This window comes from Oncorhynchus keta, chromosome 13, assembly GCF_023373465.1.
Source record: "Oncorhynchus keta strain PuntledgeMale-10-30-2019 chromosome 13, Oket_V2, whole genome shotgun sequence".
NCBI classification, from domain to species: domain Eukaryota; kingdom Metazoa; phylum Chordata; class Actinopteri; order Salmoniformes; family Salmonidae; genus Oncorhynchus; species Oncorhynchus keta.
In genome coordinates, this window is record NC_068433.1 from 1,048,467 (window position 1) to 1,063,903 (window position 15,437).

The window sequence follows — 15,437 nt, forward strand, 5'->3', positions numbered from 1 at the left end:
GCTCCACTACCTGGCTCAGCCGCCTGGCTCCACTACCTGGCTCCACTACCTGGCTCCACTACCTGACTCCACTACCTGGCTCCACTACCTGGCTCAGCTGCCTGGCTCCACTACCTGGCTCAGCTGCCTGGCTCCACTACCTGGCTCAGCTGCCTGGCTCCACTACCTGGCTCCACTACCTGGCTCCACTACCTGACTCCACTACCTGGCTCCACTACCTGGCTCAGCTGCCTGGCTCCACTACCTGGCTCCACTACCTGGCTCCACTGCCTGGCTCAGCTGCCTGGCTCAGCTGCCTGGCTCCGCTGCCTGGCTCCACTACCTGGCTCCACTGCCTGGCTCCACTGCCTGGCTCCACTACCTGGCTCAGCTGCCTGGCTCCACTACCTGGCTCCACTACCTGACTCCACTGCCTGGCTCAGCTGCCTGGCTCAGCTGCCTGGCTCCGCTACCTGGCTCCACTACCTGGCTCCGCTGCCTGGCTCCACTACCTGGCTCCACTACCTGGCTCCGCTGCCTGGCTCCACTACCTGGCTCCACTACCTGGCTCCGCTGCCTGGCTCCGCTGCCTGGCTCCGCTGCCTGGCTCCGCTGCCTGGCTCCACTACCTGGCTCCACTGCCTGGCTCAGCTGCCTGGCTCAGCTGCTCAGTGAACGAAGGAACCTTTGGCAGGGCAGAGGGGCGGAGCACTGAGAGTTATGCTAATTATCTCCATCTACACAGGAAGTGTAGGTGGAAGGATATTACAACTTACCATGTGCTAAGGTCATTTTCATTAAGCTATTACAACTTACCATGTGCTAAGGTAATCAATCAAATGTATTCATAAAGTCCTTCTTACATTAGCTGATATCTCAAAGTGCTGTACAGAAACTCAGCCTAAAACCCCAAACAGCAAGCAATGCAGGTGTAGAAGCACGGTGGCGAGGAAAAACTCCCGAGAAAGGCCAGAACCTATAGGGAGAAACCTAGAGAGGAACCAGGCTATGTGGGGTGGCCAGTCCTCTTCTGGCTGTGCCGGGTGGAGATTATAACATAACATGGCCAAGATGTTCAAATGTTCATAAATGACCAGCACGGTCAAATAATAATAATCACAGTGGTTGTAGAGGTTGCAACAGGTCAGCACCTCACGAGTAAATGTCAGTTGGCTTTTCATAGCTGATCATTCAGAGTATCTCTACCGCTCCTGCTGTCTCTAGAGATTTGAAAACAGCAGGTCTGGGACAGGTAGCACGCCCGGTGAACAGGTCAGGGTTCCATAGCCGCAGGCAGAACAGTTGAAACTGGAGCAGCAGCACAGCCAGGTGGACTGGGGACAGCAAGGAGTCATCATGTCAGGTAGTCCTGAGGCATGGTCCTAGGCCTCAGGTCCTCTGAGAGAGAGAAAGAAAGAGAGAATTAGAGAGAGCATACTTAAATTCACACAGGACACCAGATAAGACAGGAGAAATACTCCAGATATATTTTTATTTTATTTTATTTCACCTTTATTTAACCAGGTAGGCTAGTTGAGAACAAGTTCTCATTTACAACTGCGACCTGGCCAAGATAAAGCAAAGCAATGTGACACAGACAACAACACAGAGTTACACATGGAGTAAACAACAACACAGAGTTACACATGGAGTAAACAATAAACAAGCCAATAACACAATAAACAAGTCAATGACACAGTAGAAAAAAGAAAGTCTATATACAGTGTGTGCAAAAGTCATGAGGAGGTAGGCAATAAATACGCTATAGGAGCGAATAGTTACAATTTAGCAGATTAATACTGGAGTGATTCATGAGCAGATGATGATGTGCAAGTAGAGATACTGGTGTACAAAAGAGCAGAAAAGTAAATAAATAAAAACAGTATGGGGATGAGGAAGGTAGATTGGGTGGGCTATTTACCGATAGACTATGTACAGCGGCAGCGATCGGTTAGCTGCTCAGATAGCAGACGTTTGAAGTTGGTGAGGGCGATAAAAGTCTCCAACTTCAGTGATTTTTGCCCTTCATTCCAGTCAATGGCAGCAGAGAACTGGAAGGAAAGGCGGCCAAATGAAGTGTTGGCTTTGGGGTGACCAGTGAGATACACCTGCTGGAGCGTGTGCTACGGGTGGGTGTGCTGTTATCGTGACCAGTGAGCTGAGATAACGCGTAGATTTACCTAGCATAGACTTATAGATGACCTGGAGCCAGTGGGTCTGGCGATGAATATGTAGCGAGGGCCAGCCGACTAGAGCATACAGGTCGCAGTGGTGGGTGGTATAAGGTGCTTTCGTAACAAAACGGATGGCACTGTGATAAACTGCATCCAGTTTGCTGAGTAGAGTATTGGAAGCTATTTTGTAGATGATGACAGGATCGGAAGTCGAGGATCGGTAGGATTATAGTAATTATAGTAATTATAGTAATTATAGGGAGAAACAGAGACAGGACACTATAATACAGGGAGAAACAGAGACACTATAATACAGGGAGAAACAGAGACACTATAATACAGGGAGAAACAGAGACACTATAATACAGGGAGAAACAGAGACACTATAATACAGGGAGAAACAGAGACAGGACACTATAATACAGGGAGAAACAGAGACACTATAATACAGGGAGAAACAGAGACACTATAATACAGGGATAAACAGAGACAGGACACTAATATACAGGGAGAATCAGGTTGTTACCACAGCGTGGACGCAGCCTTAACACACTCACCTTCGTGGGCTCTTCTGCCATGTTAGGTCATTTAACTGTAAACACACTGGTATTAATCTAAGCCCAGTCAACAAGACACTGAACAGACCTGACACACTCACTCAGCTATAAACAGACACGACAGACAACCGACAGGAAGAGAGTAGTAGTAGTTCACTGTCCACTAAAACTCTTTAGGTCTCTGCATCAACATTCACTAACATTAATAAACACTCTTCATTGCGGTAGATTCTGGTGCTGAGAATGAAGAAGAGAGGAGGGGTAGAGACCTGCCCAGGTACCGTGGTTGAAAATTAACTGGCCTTTTTTACAGAAATGGTGAGTAATTTCTGCCCCTAGAAAAGGCGACCAATTTGAGATGTAGTTCCTAAAATATACACCAGTTATGACGAGTTCCTAAAATGTACACCAGTTATGACGAGTTCCTAAAATGTACACCAGTTAAGAAGAGTTCCTAAAATGTACACCTGTTAGGAAGAGTTCCTAAAATGTACACCAGTTAGGAAGAGTTCCTAAAATATACACCAGTTAGGAAGAGTTCCTAAAATGTACACCAGTTAGGAAGAGTTCCTAAAATGTACACCAGTTAGGAAGAGTTCCTAAAATGTACACCAGTTAAGAAGAGTTCCTAAAATGTACACCTGTTAGGAAGAGTTCCTAAAATGTACACCAGTTAGGAAGAGTTCCTAAAATGTACACCAGTTAGGAAGAGTTCCTAAAATATACACCAGTTAGGAAGAGTTCCTAAAATATACACCAGTTAGGAAGAGTTCCTAAAATGTACACCAGTTAAGAAGAGTTCCTAAAATGTACACCTGTTAGGAAGAGTTCCTAAAATGTACACCAGTTAGGAAGAGTTCCTAAAATGTACACCAGTTAGGAAGAGTTCCTAAAATGTACACCAGTTAGGAAGAGTTCCTAAAATGTACACCAGTTAAGAAGAGTTCCTAAAATGTACACCTGTTAGGAAGAGTTCCTAAAATGTACACCAGTTAGGAAGAGTTCCTAAAATGTACACCAGTTAGGAAGAGTTCCTAAAATATACACCTGTTAGGAAGAGTTCCTAAAATGTACACCAGTTAGGCAGAGTTCCTAAAATGTACACCAGTTAGGAAGAGTTCCTAAAATGTACACCAGTTAGGAAGAGTTCCTAAAATGTAAACTAGTTTGGATGGGTGTAAGTATTCAACAAGTCACAAAATAAGTTAAATGGACTCAATGGGTGAGCAATAAAAGTTTTTAAGAACCTTTTTGAATGATTACTGCATCTCTTTACCCCACACAAGTATCTGTACGGTTCCTGGAGCAGTGCATTTCAAACCCAGATTCAACCACAAAGACCGGGGAGATTTTCCAAAGCCTCGCAAAGAAGGGCACCTATTGGTAGATGGGTAATAATGAAAAAAAACAGACATTGAATATCCCTTTGAGCATAGTGAAATTATTCATTACACTTTGGATGGTCTATCAATACATCCAGTCACTACAAAGATACTAGTGTCCTTCCTAACTCAGTTGCTGGAGAGGAAGGAAACCGATCAGGGATTTCACCATGAGGTCAATGGTGACTTTTTAAAACAGTTACAGAGTTGATTGGCTGTGATATGAGAAAACTGAGGATGGATCAACAACACTGTTACTTCACAATACAAACCTAAATGACAGAGTGAAAAGAAGGAAGCCCGTACAGAGTAAAACAATTCCAAAACTTGTCATCAATAAGGCACTAAAGTAAAACTGAAAAAAATTGGCAAATAAATTAACTTTATGTCCCAAAAAGAAAGCGTTGTTTCAGGCAAATCCAACACAACACATCACTGAATATCACTATATACTCTGCTCGTCCAACATCTTATTCTAAAATCATGGCCATTAATATGGAGTTGGTCCCCCTTTGCTGCTATAACAGCCTCCACTCTTCTGGGAAGGCTTTCCACTAGATGTTGGAACATTGCTGCTATAACAGCCTCCACTCTTCTGGGAAGGCTTTCCACTAGATGTTGGAACATTGCTGCTATAACAGCCTCCACTCTTGTGGGAAGGCTTTCCACTAGATGTAGGAACATTGCTGCTATAACAGCCTCCACTCTTCTGGGAAGGCTTTCCACTAGATGTTGGAACATTGCTGCTATAACAGCCTCTAATCTTCTGGGAAGGCTTTCCACTAGATGTTGGAACATTGCTGCTATAACAGCCTCCACTCTTCTGGGAAGGCTTTCCACTAGATGTTGGAACATTGCTGCTATAACAGCCTCCACTCTTCTGGGAAGGCTTTCCACTAGATGTAGGAACATTGCTGCTATAACAGCCTCCACTCTTCTGGGAAGGCTTTCCACTAGATGTTGGAACATTGCTGCTATAACAGCCTCCACTCTTCTGGGAAGGCTTTCCACTAGATGTTGGAACATTGCTGCTATAACAGCCTCCACTCTTCTGGGAAGGCTTTCCACTAGATGTTGGAACATTGCTGCTATAACAGCCTCCACTCTTCTGGGAAGGCTTTCCACTAGATGTAGGAACATTGCTGCTGTAACAGCCTCCACTCTTCTGGGAAGGCTTTCCACTAGATGTAGGAACATTGCTGCTATAACAGCCTCCACTCTTCTGGGAAGGCTTTCCCTAGATGTTGGAACATTGCTGCTATAACAGCCTGCACACTTCTGGGAAGGCTTTCCACTAGATGTAGGAACATCGCTGCTATAACAGCCTCCACTCTTCTGGGAAGGCTTTCCACTAGATGTAGGAACATTGCTGCTGTAACAGGCTCCACTCTTCTGGGAAGGCTTTCCACTAGATGTTGGAACATTGCTGCTATAACAGCCTCCACTCTTCTGGGAAGGCTTTCCACTAGATGTTGGAACATTGCTGCTATAACAGCCTCCACTCTTCTGGGAAGGCTTTCCACTAGATGTTGGAACATTGCTGCTATAACAGCCTCTAATCTTCTGGGAAGGCTTTCCACTAGATGTTGGAACATTGCTGCTATAACAGCCTCCACTCTTCTGGGAAGGCTTTCCACTAGATGTTGGAACATTGCTGCTATAACAGCCTCCACTCTTCTGGGAAGGCTTTCCACTAGATGTAGGAACATTGCTGCTATAACAGCCTCCACTCTTCTGGGAAGGCTTTCCACTAGATGTTGGAACATTGCTGCTATAACAGCCTCCACTCTTCTGGGAAGGCTTTCCACTAGATGTTGGAACATTGCTGCTATAACAGCCTCCACTCTTCTGGGAAGGCTTTCCACTAGATGTTGAACATTGCTGCTATAACAGCCTCCACTCTTCTGGGAAGGCTTTCCACTAGATGTAGGAACATTGCTGCTGTAACAGCCTCCACTCTTCTGGGAAGGCTTTCCACTAGATGTAGGAACATTGCTGCTATAACAGCCTCCACTCTTCTGGGAAGGCTTTCCCTAGATGTTGGAACATTGCTGCTATAACAGCCTGCACACTTCTGGGAAGGCTTTCCACTAGATGTAGGAACATCGCTGCTATAACAGCCTCCACTCTTCTGGGAAGGCTTTCCACTAGATGTTGGAACATTGCTGCTATAACAGCCTCCACTCTTCTGGGAAGGCTTTCCACTAGATGTTGGAACATTGCTGCTATAACAGTCTCCACTCTTCTGGGAAGGCTTTCCACTAGATGTTGGAACATTACTGCTATAACAGCCTCCACTCTTCTGGGAAGGCTTTCCACTAGATGTAGGAACATTGCTGCTATAACAGCCTCCACTCTTCTGGGAAGGCTTTCCACTAGATGTTGGAACATTGCTGCTATAACAGCCTCTACTCTTCTGGGAAGGCTTTCCACTAGATGTAGGAACATTGCTGCTATAACAGCCTCCACTCTTCTGGGAAGGCTTTCCACTAGATGTAGGAACATTGCTGCTATAACAGCCTCTACTCTTCTGGGAAGGCTTTCCACTAGATGTAGGAACATTGCTGCTATAACAGCCTCTACTCTTCTGGGAAGGCTTTCCACTAGATGTAGGAACATTGCTGCTATAACAGCCTCCACTCTTCTGGGAAGGCTTTCCACTAGATGTTGGAACATTGCTGCTATAACAGCCTCCACTCTTCTGGGAAGGCTTTCCACTAGATGTTGGAACATTGCTGCTATAACAGCCTCCACTCTTCTGGGAAGGCTTTCCACTAGATGTAGGAACATTGCTGCTATAACAGCCTCCACTCTTCTGGGAAGGCTTTCCACTAGATTTTGGAACATTGCTGCTATAACAGCCTCCACTCTTCTGGGAAGGCTTTCCACTAGATGTAGGAACATTGCTGCTATAACAGCCTCCACTCTTCTGGGAAGGCTTTCCACTAGATGTAGGAACATTGCTGCTATAACAGCCTCCACTCTTCTGGGAAGGCTTTCCACTAGATGTAGGAACATTGCTGCTATAACAGCCTCCACTCTTCTGGGAAGGCTTTCCACTAGATGTAGGAACATTGCTGCTATAACAGCCTCCACTCTTCTGGGAAGGCTTTCCACTAGATGTAGGAACATTGCTGCTATAACAGCCTCCACTCTTCTGGGAAGGCTTTCCACTAGATGTTGGAACATTGCTGCTATAACAGCCTCCACTCTTCTGGGAAGGCTTTCCACTAGATGTAGGAACATTGCTGCTATAACAGCCTCCACTCTTCTGGGAAGGCTTTCCACTAGATGTAGGAACATTGCTGCTATAACAGCCTCCACTCTTCTGGGAAGGCTTTCCACTAGATGTAGGAACATTGCTGCTATAACAGCCTCCACTCTTCTGGGAAGGCTTTCCACTAGATGTAGGAACATTGCTGCTATAACAGCCTCCACTCTTCTGGGAAGGCTTTCCACTAGATGTAGGAACATTGCTGCTATAACACACTTTCCAGTTGGCGTTACTTATTTAACACCATAATTTGCAAATAAATTCATTAAAAATCCTACAATGTGATTTTCTGGATTTTTTTTCTCTCATTTTGTCTGTCATAGTTGAAGTGTACCTATGATGAAAATTACAGGCCTCTCTCATCTTTTTAAGTGGGAGAACTTGCACAATTGGTGGCTGACTAAATACTTTTTTGCCCCACTGTACGTATATACTGTACTCTATACTACCTATAATAATAATACCAATACTACTAATAACAACAATAATAATAATACCAATACTACTAATAACAACAATAATAATAATACCAATACTACTAATAACAACAATAATAATAATAACAACAATAATAGTTCATAGCCCGGTTATAATGTGTCTTCTGTTGTGTTCTTCAAGTCAAAGACTTACTGTTCTGAGTAAGAAACTGTAAATCTAACCGAAGATTGTAATTTTCAAGTTGTGAAACATGCTAATTACAGTTTGTGTTCAGTGTTTGTTTACATGATGAAAAATATCACATCAATTAAAAATCTGTGTTCCTGACTTTCTATCTAGTTTCCTTTTAAACGAGATTACTCTCACTGTCAAAACTCTGAACAACACCTCTCCCTGGGACACTTCATCATCAATCCCTTTGTGACAATAACATCACCATGAAAAAACACATTCCTCAACGCCTAACCAACATCCTGTTATCCTGACAAGATAACAGTAACAGAGGGCAGAATTGTGGTGAGAGAGAGAGAGGGATGCCCCACAGAGCCCAGATCACACCTCCTCTAGGATCTGTGATAAATAGGTCAGGATTGGCACGTACGACTCACACTCACTAGTAATGTCCTCAACCGTGATGAATTATCTTGCTGGGATATCATCTCAGACTTTTGGACAGATCTCTTTAACAAACAGACCAGGGGACAGGTAAGAGAGATGCTTGGTCATTTAGGACAGATACTTGTCTTTAACAAACAGACCAGGGGACAGGTAAGAGAGATGCTTGGTCATTCAGGACAGATATTGTCTTTAACAAACAGACCAGGGGACAGGTAAGAGAGATGCTTGGTCATTCAGGACAGATCTCTTTAACCAACAGACCAGGGGACAGGTAAGAGAGATGCTTGGTCATTCAGGACAGATATTGTCTTTAACCAACAGACCAGGGGACAGGTAAGAGAGATGCTTGGTCATTCAGGACAGATATTGTCTTTAACCAACAGACCAGGGGACAGGTAAGAGAGATGCTTGGTCATTCAGACCACACTAACTATACTGAACTATACTGAACTATATATGCAACATGCAAGAATTTAAAATATTCTACTGTCCATATAAGGAAATCAGTAAATTTAAATAAATTCATTAGGCCTTAACCTATGGATTCCATGACTGGGCAGGGGCTCAGCCATGGGAGGGCATAGGCCCACCCACTGGGGAGCCAGGCCCACCCAATCAGAATGAGTTTTTCACCTCAAAATGGCTTTATTACAGACAGAAATACTCCTCAGCAGGAACAGTGGGTTAACTGCCTGTTCACGGTCAGAATGGCAGATTTGTACCTTGTCAGCTCAGGGGTTTGAACTTGCAACCTTCCGGTTACTAGTCCAACACTCTAACCACTAGGCTACCCTGCCGCCTCTACACTCTAACCACTAGGCTACCTGCCACCTCTACACTCTAACCACTAGGCTACCCTGCCGCCTCTACACTCTAACCACTAGGCTACCCTGCCGCCTCTACACTCTAACCACTAGGCTACCCTGCCGCCTCTACACTCTAACCACTAGGCTACCCTGCCGCCTCTAGACTCTAACCACTAGGCTACCCTGCCGCCTCTACACTCTAACCACAAGGCTACCCTGCCGCCTCTACACTCTAACCACGAGGCTACCCTGCCGCCTCTACTCTCTAACCACTAGGCTACCTGCCACCTCTACACTCTAACCACTAGGCTACCTGCCACCTCTACACTCTAACCACGAGGCTACCCTGCCGCCTCTACTCTCTAACCACTAGGCTACCTGCCACCTCTACACTCTAACCACTAGGCTACCTGCCACCTCTACTCTCTAACCACTAGGCTACCTGCCACCTCTACACTCTAACCACTAGGCTACCTGCCGCCTCTACACTCTAACCACGAGGCTACCCTGCCGCCTCTACTCTCTAACCACTAGGCTACCTGCCACCTCTACACTCTAACCACTAGGCTACCTGCCGCCTCTACACTCTAACCACGAGGCTACCCTGCCGCCTCTATACTCTAACCACTAGGCTACCCTGCCGCCTCTACACTCTAACCACTAGGCTACCCTGCCGCCTCTACACTCTAACCACTAGGCTATCCTGCCACCTCTACACTCTAACCACTAGGCTACCCTGCCGCCTCTACACTCTAACCACTAGGCTATCCTGCCACCTCTACACTCTAACCACTAGACTACCCTGCCTCCTCTACACTCTAACCACTAGACTACCCTGCCACCTCTACACTCTAACCACTAGACTACCCTGCCTCCTCTACACTCTAACCACTAGACTACCCTGCCACCTCTACACTCTAACCACTAGACTACCCTGCCACCTCTACACTCTAACCACTAGGCTACCCTGCCACCTCTACACTCTAACCACTAGACTACCCTGCCTCCTCTACACTCTAACCACTAGACTACCCTGCCACCTCTACACTCTAACCACTAGACTACCCTGCCCCCTCTACACTCTAACCACTAGACTACCTGCCTCCCTACACTCTAACCACTAGACTACCCTGCCTCCTCTACACTCTAACCACTAGGCTACCCTGCCACCTCTACACTCTAACCACTAGGCTACCTGCCACCTCTACACTCTAACCACTAGACTACCCTGCCGCCTCTACACTCTAACCACTAGACTACCCTGCCACCTCTACACTCTAACCACTAGGCTACCTGCCTCCTCTACACTCTAACCACTAGGCTACCCTGCCGCCTCTACACTCTAACCACTAGACTACCCTGCCACCTCTACACTCTAACCACTAGGCTACCCTGCCACCTCTACACTCTAACCACTAGACTACCCTGCCTCCTCTACACTCTAACCACTAGACTACCCTGCCACCTCTACACTCTAACCACTAGACTACCTGCCTCCTCTACACTCTAACCACTAGGCTACCCTGCCGCCTCTACACTCTAACCACTAGGCTACCTGCCACCTCTACACTCTAACCACTAGGCTACCCTGCCACCTCTACACTCTAACCACTAGGCTACCCTGCCACCTCTACACTCTAACCACTAGGCTACCTGCCACCTCTACACTCTAACCACTAGGCTACCCTGCCACCTCTACACTCTAACCACTAGGCTACCTGCCTCCTCTACACTCTAACCACTAGGCTACCTGCCGCCTCTACACTCTAACCACTAGGCTACCTGCCTCCTCTACACTCTAACCACTAGACTACCCTGCCTCCTCTACACTCTAACCACTAGACTACCCTGCCGCCTCTACACTCTAACCACTAGACTACCCTGCCGCCTCTAGACTCTAACCACTAGGCTACCCTGCCGCCCCTACACTCTAACCACTAGGCTACCCTGCCGCCTCTACACTCTAACCACTAGGCTACCCTGCCGCCCCCAATATGGAACATGTCTGTAATTGTTTTAATATAAGAAACCTTAACCATTGTCCAACTCTTCCCTGTGGACACGCCCCCTCCCTGCAGGAGAAGGATGACAGGTGTGCTCATCCTAACGTTCTGTCTGCTGGGAGCAGCTTTGACTAGTTCAGTAAGTACAGCAGGAAAACCTTACTGTTGAACAGAGTGGTGTAATGGACTGAATATGTGATAACCTAAAGAACCAGTAACTTCTACAGGTATACCTTACCTAGATGATGTCATCATGTATGAGATAATGTCATCACGTATGTTATAATAAAAATGGAGAATTGGCTCAACTCAAAAGTTAATAATCAAAGGTTTTTGGGTGCCGAAGGACCTCTAGTCTAGATGTTCTGCTGTGGTGGACCTCTAGTCTATATGTGTCTCTGTGGTGGACCTCTAGTCTAGATGTTTCTCTGTGGTGGACCTCTAGTCTAGATGTTCTACTGTGGTGGACCTCTAGTCTATATGTTCTACTGTGGTGGACCTCTAGTCTAGATGTTTCTCTGTGGTGGACCTCTAGTCTAGATGTTCTACTGTGGTGGACCTCTAGTCTAGATGTTCTACTGTGGTGGACCTCTAGTCTAAATGTTCTACTGTGGTGGACCTCTAGTCTAGATGTTCTACTGTGGTGGACCTCTAGTCTAGATGTTCTACTGTGGTGGACCTCTAGTCTAGATGTTCTACTGTGGTGGACCTCTAGTCTAAATGTTCTACTGTGGTGGACCTCTAGTCTAGATGTTCTTCTGTGGTGGACCTCTAGTCTAGATGTTCTACTGTGTTGTCTGTGGTGGACCTCTAGTCTAGATGTTCTACTGTGGTGGACCTCTAGTCTAGATGTTCCTCTGTGGTGGACCTCTAGTCTAGATGTTCTACTGTGGTGGACCTCTAGTCTATATGTGTCTCTGTGGTGGACCTCTAGTCTAGATGTTCCTCTGTGGTGGACCTCTAGTCTAGATGTTCTACTGTGGTGGACCTCTAGTCTAAATGTTCTACTGTGTTGTCTGTGGTGGACCTCTAGTCTAGATGTTCTACTGTGGTGGACCTCTAGTCTAGATGTTCTACTGTGGTGGACCTCTAGTCTAGATGTCCCTCTGTGGTGGACCTCTAGTCTAGATGTTCCTCTGTGGTGGACCTCTAGTCTAAATGTTTCTCTGTGGTGGACCTCTAGTCTATATATTCTACTGTGGTGGACCTCTAGTCTAGATGTTCTACTGTGGTGGACCTCTAGTCTAGATGTTCTACTGTGGTGGACCTCTAGTCTAGATGTTCTACTGTGGTGGACCTCTAGTCTAGATATTCTACTGTGGTGGACCTCTAGTCTAGATGTTCTGCTGTGGTGGACCTCTAGTCTAGATGTTCCTCTGTGGTGGACCTCTAGTCTAGATGTTCTACTGTGGTGGACCTCTAGTCTAGATGTTCTACTGTGGTGGACCTCTAGTCTAGATATTCTACTGTGGTGGACCTCTAGTCTAGATGTTCTACTGTGGTGGACCTCTAGTCTAGATGTCCCTCTGTGGTGGACCTCTAGTCTAAATGTTATTCTGTGTTGTCTGTGGTGGACCTCTAGTCTAGATGTTCTACTGTGGTGGACCTCTAGTCTAGATGTTCTACTGTGTTGTCTGTGGTGGACCTCTAGTCTAGATGTTCTACTGTGGTGGACCTCTAGTCTAGATATTCTACTGTGGTGGACCTCTAGTCTAGATGTTCTACTGTGGTGGACCTCTAGTCTAGATGTTCTACTGTGGTGGACCTCTAGTCTAGATATTCTACTGTGGTGGACCTCTAGTCTAGATGTTTTACTGTGGTGGACCTCTAGTCTAAATGTTCTACTGTGTTGTCTGTGGTGGACCTCTAGTCTAGACGTTATACTGTGGTGGACCTCTAGTCTAAATGTTCTACTGTGTTGTCTGTGGTGGACCTCTAGTCTAGATGTTCTACTGTGGTGGACCTCTAGTCTAGATGTTCTACTGTGTTGTCTGTGGTGGACCTCTAGTCTAGATGTTCTACTGTGGTGGACCTCTAGTCTAGATATTCTACTGTGGTGTACCTCTAGTCTAGATGTTCTACTGTGTTGTCTGTGGTGGACCTCTAGTCTAAATGTTCTACTGTGGTGGACCTCTAGTCTATATGTGTCTCTGTGGTGGACCTCTAGTCTAGATGTTCTGCTGTGGTGGACCTCTAGTCTAGATGTTCCTCTGTGGTGGACCTCTAGTCTAAATGTTCTACTGTGGTGGACCTCTAGTCTAGATGTTCTGCTGTGGTGGACCTCTAGTCTAGATATTCTACTGTGGTGGACCTCTAGTCTATATGTGCCTCTGTGGTGTACCTCTAGTCTAGATGTTCCTCTGTGGTGGACCTCTAGTCTAGATGTTCTTCTGTGGTGGACCTCTAGTCTAGATGTTCTACTGTGGTGGACCTCTAGTCTAGATATTCTACTGTGGTGGACCTCTAGTCTAGATGTTCCTCTGTGGTGGACCTCTAGTCTAGATGTTCTACTGTGGTGGACCTCTAGTCTAGATATTCTACTGTGGTGGACCTCTAGTCTAGATGTTCCTCTGTGGTGGACCTCTAGTCTAAATGTTCTACTGTGGTGGACCTCTAGTCTAGATGTTCTACTGTGGTGGACCTCTAGTCTAGATGTTCTACTGTGGTGGACCTCTAGTCTAGATGTTTCTCTGTGGTGGACCTCTAGTCTAGATGTTCTACTGTGGTGGACCTCTAGTCTAGATATTCTACTGTGGTGGACCTCTAGTCTAGATGTTCCTCTGTGGTGGACCTCTAGTCTAGATGTTCTACTGTGGTGGACCTCTAGTCTAGATGTTCTACTGTGGTGGACCTCTAGTCTAGATGTTCTACTGTGGTGGACCTCTAGTCTAGATGTTCTACTGTGGTGGACCTCTAGTCTAAATGTTCTACTGTGTTGTCTGTGGTGGACCTCTAGTCTAGATATTCTACTGTGGTGGACCTCTAGTCTAGATGTTCTACTGTGGTGGACCTCTAGTCTAGATGTTCTACTGTGGTGGACCTCTAGTCTAGATATTCTACTGTGGTGGACCTCTAGTCTAGATGTTCTTCTGTGGTGGACCTCTAGTCTAGATGTTCTACTGTGGTGGACCTCTAGTCTAGATATTCTACTGTGGTGGACCTCTAGTCTAGATGTTCTACTGTGGTGGACCTCTAGTCTAGATGTTCTACTGTGGTGGACCTCTAGTCTAGATGTTCTACTGTGGTGGAACAGTATACTTTATTGAAATGTGTTGTTATTCTGAGTTTGGATGTTTCAGCCTCACATAGAGAGATGGTGTCTTTCCTATCTGTCCTTCTATACACCGTTCATTATGCCTGGTATTAATGGTACTTGGGCATCAGGTGAACATTGAGTATTTATTTTACCTTTAATTTATTCAGATTTAAACGTTGAGAACAGTTTCTGTTTTACAATATCGACCTTTTACAGGTCCCTCAGTATGATGTCACGGACCAGCTACCCCCACAGAGAGAGATGGTGAGTTTCACCAGTCCATATTCTACATGTTCCCTCCCTCCCCTGATGGTGAGTTTCACCAGTCCATATTCTACATGTTCCCTCCCTCCCCTGATGGTGAGTTTCACCAGTCCATATTCTACATGTTCCCTCTCCTGATGGTGAGTTTCACCAGTCCATATTCTACATGTTCCCTCCCCTGATGGTGAGTTTCACCAGTCCATATTCTACATGTTCCCTCCCCTGATGGTGAGTTTCACCAGTCCATATTCTACATGTTCCCTCCCCTGATGGTGAGTTTCACCAGTCCATATTCTACATGTTCCCTCCCCTGATGGTGAGTTTCACCAGTCCATATTCTACATGTTCCCTCTCCTGATGGTGAGTTTCACCAGTCCATATTCTACATGTTCCCTCTCCTGATGGTGAGTTTCACCAGTCCATATTCTACATGTTCCCTCTCCTGATGGTGAGTTTCACCAGTCCATATTCTACATGTTCCCTCCCCTGATGGTGAGTTTCACCAGTCCATATTCTACATGTTCCCTCCCTCTCCTGATGGTGAGTTTCACCAGTCCATATTCTACATGTTCCCTCCCCTGATGGTGAGTTTCACCAGTCCATATTCTACATGTTCCCTCCCTCCCCTGATGGTGAGTTTCACCAGTCCATATTCTACATGTTCCCTCCCTCCCCTGATGGTGAGT

General features: G+C 46.1%; 1 protein-coding gene across 1 annotated transcript in view; it reads left to right on the top strand.

Moving 5' to 3' along the window:
* The first annotated feature begins 8,614 nt into the window (after positions 1-8,614).
* The window catches only part of LOC127906905 (uncharacterized protein DDB_G0271670-like), a 39,078-nt gene continuing 32,255 nt past the window's right edge, over positions 8,615-15,437 (top strand). Inside the window, exons 1-3 of the mRNA XM_052460708.1 lie at positions 8,615-8,634; positions 11,307-11,370; positions 14,704-14,751. Of these exons, the coding sequence (XP_052316668.1) occupies positions 11,314-11,370; positions 14,704-14,751 (105 nt within the window). The 5' untranslated portion in view covers positions 8,615-8,634; positions 11,307-11,313. The remainder of the gene's footprint in view (positions 8,635-11,306; positions 11,371-14,703; positions 14,752-15,437) is intronic.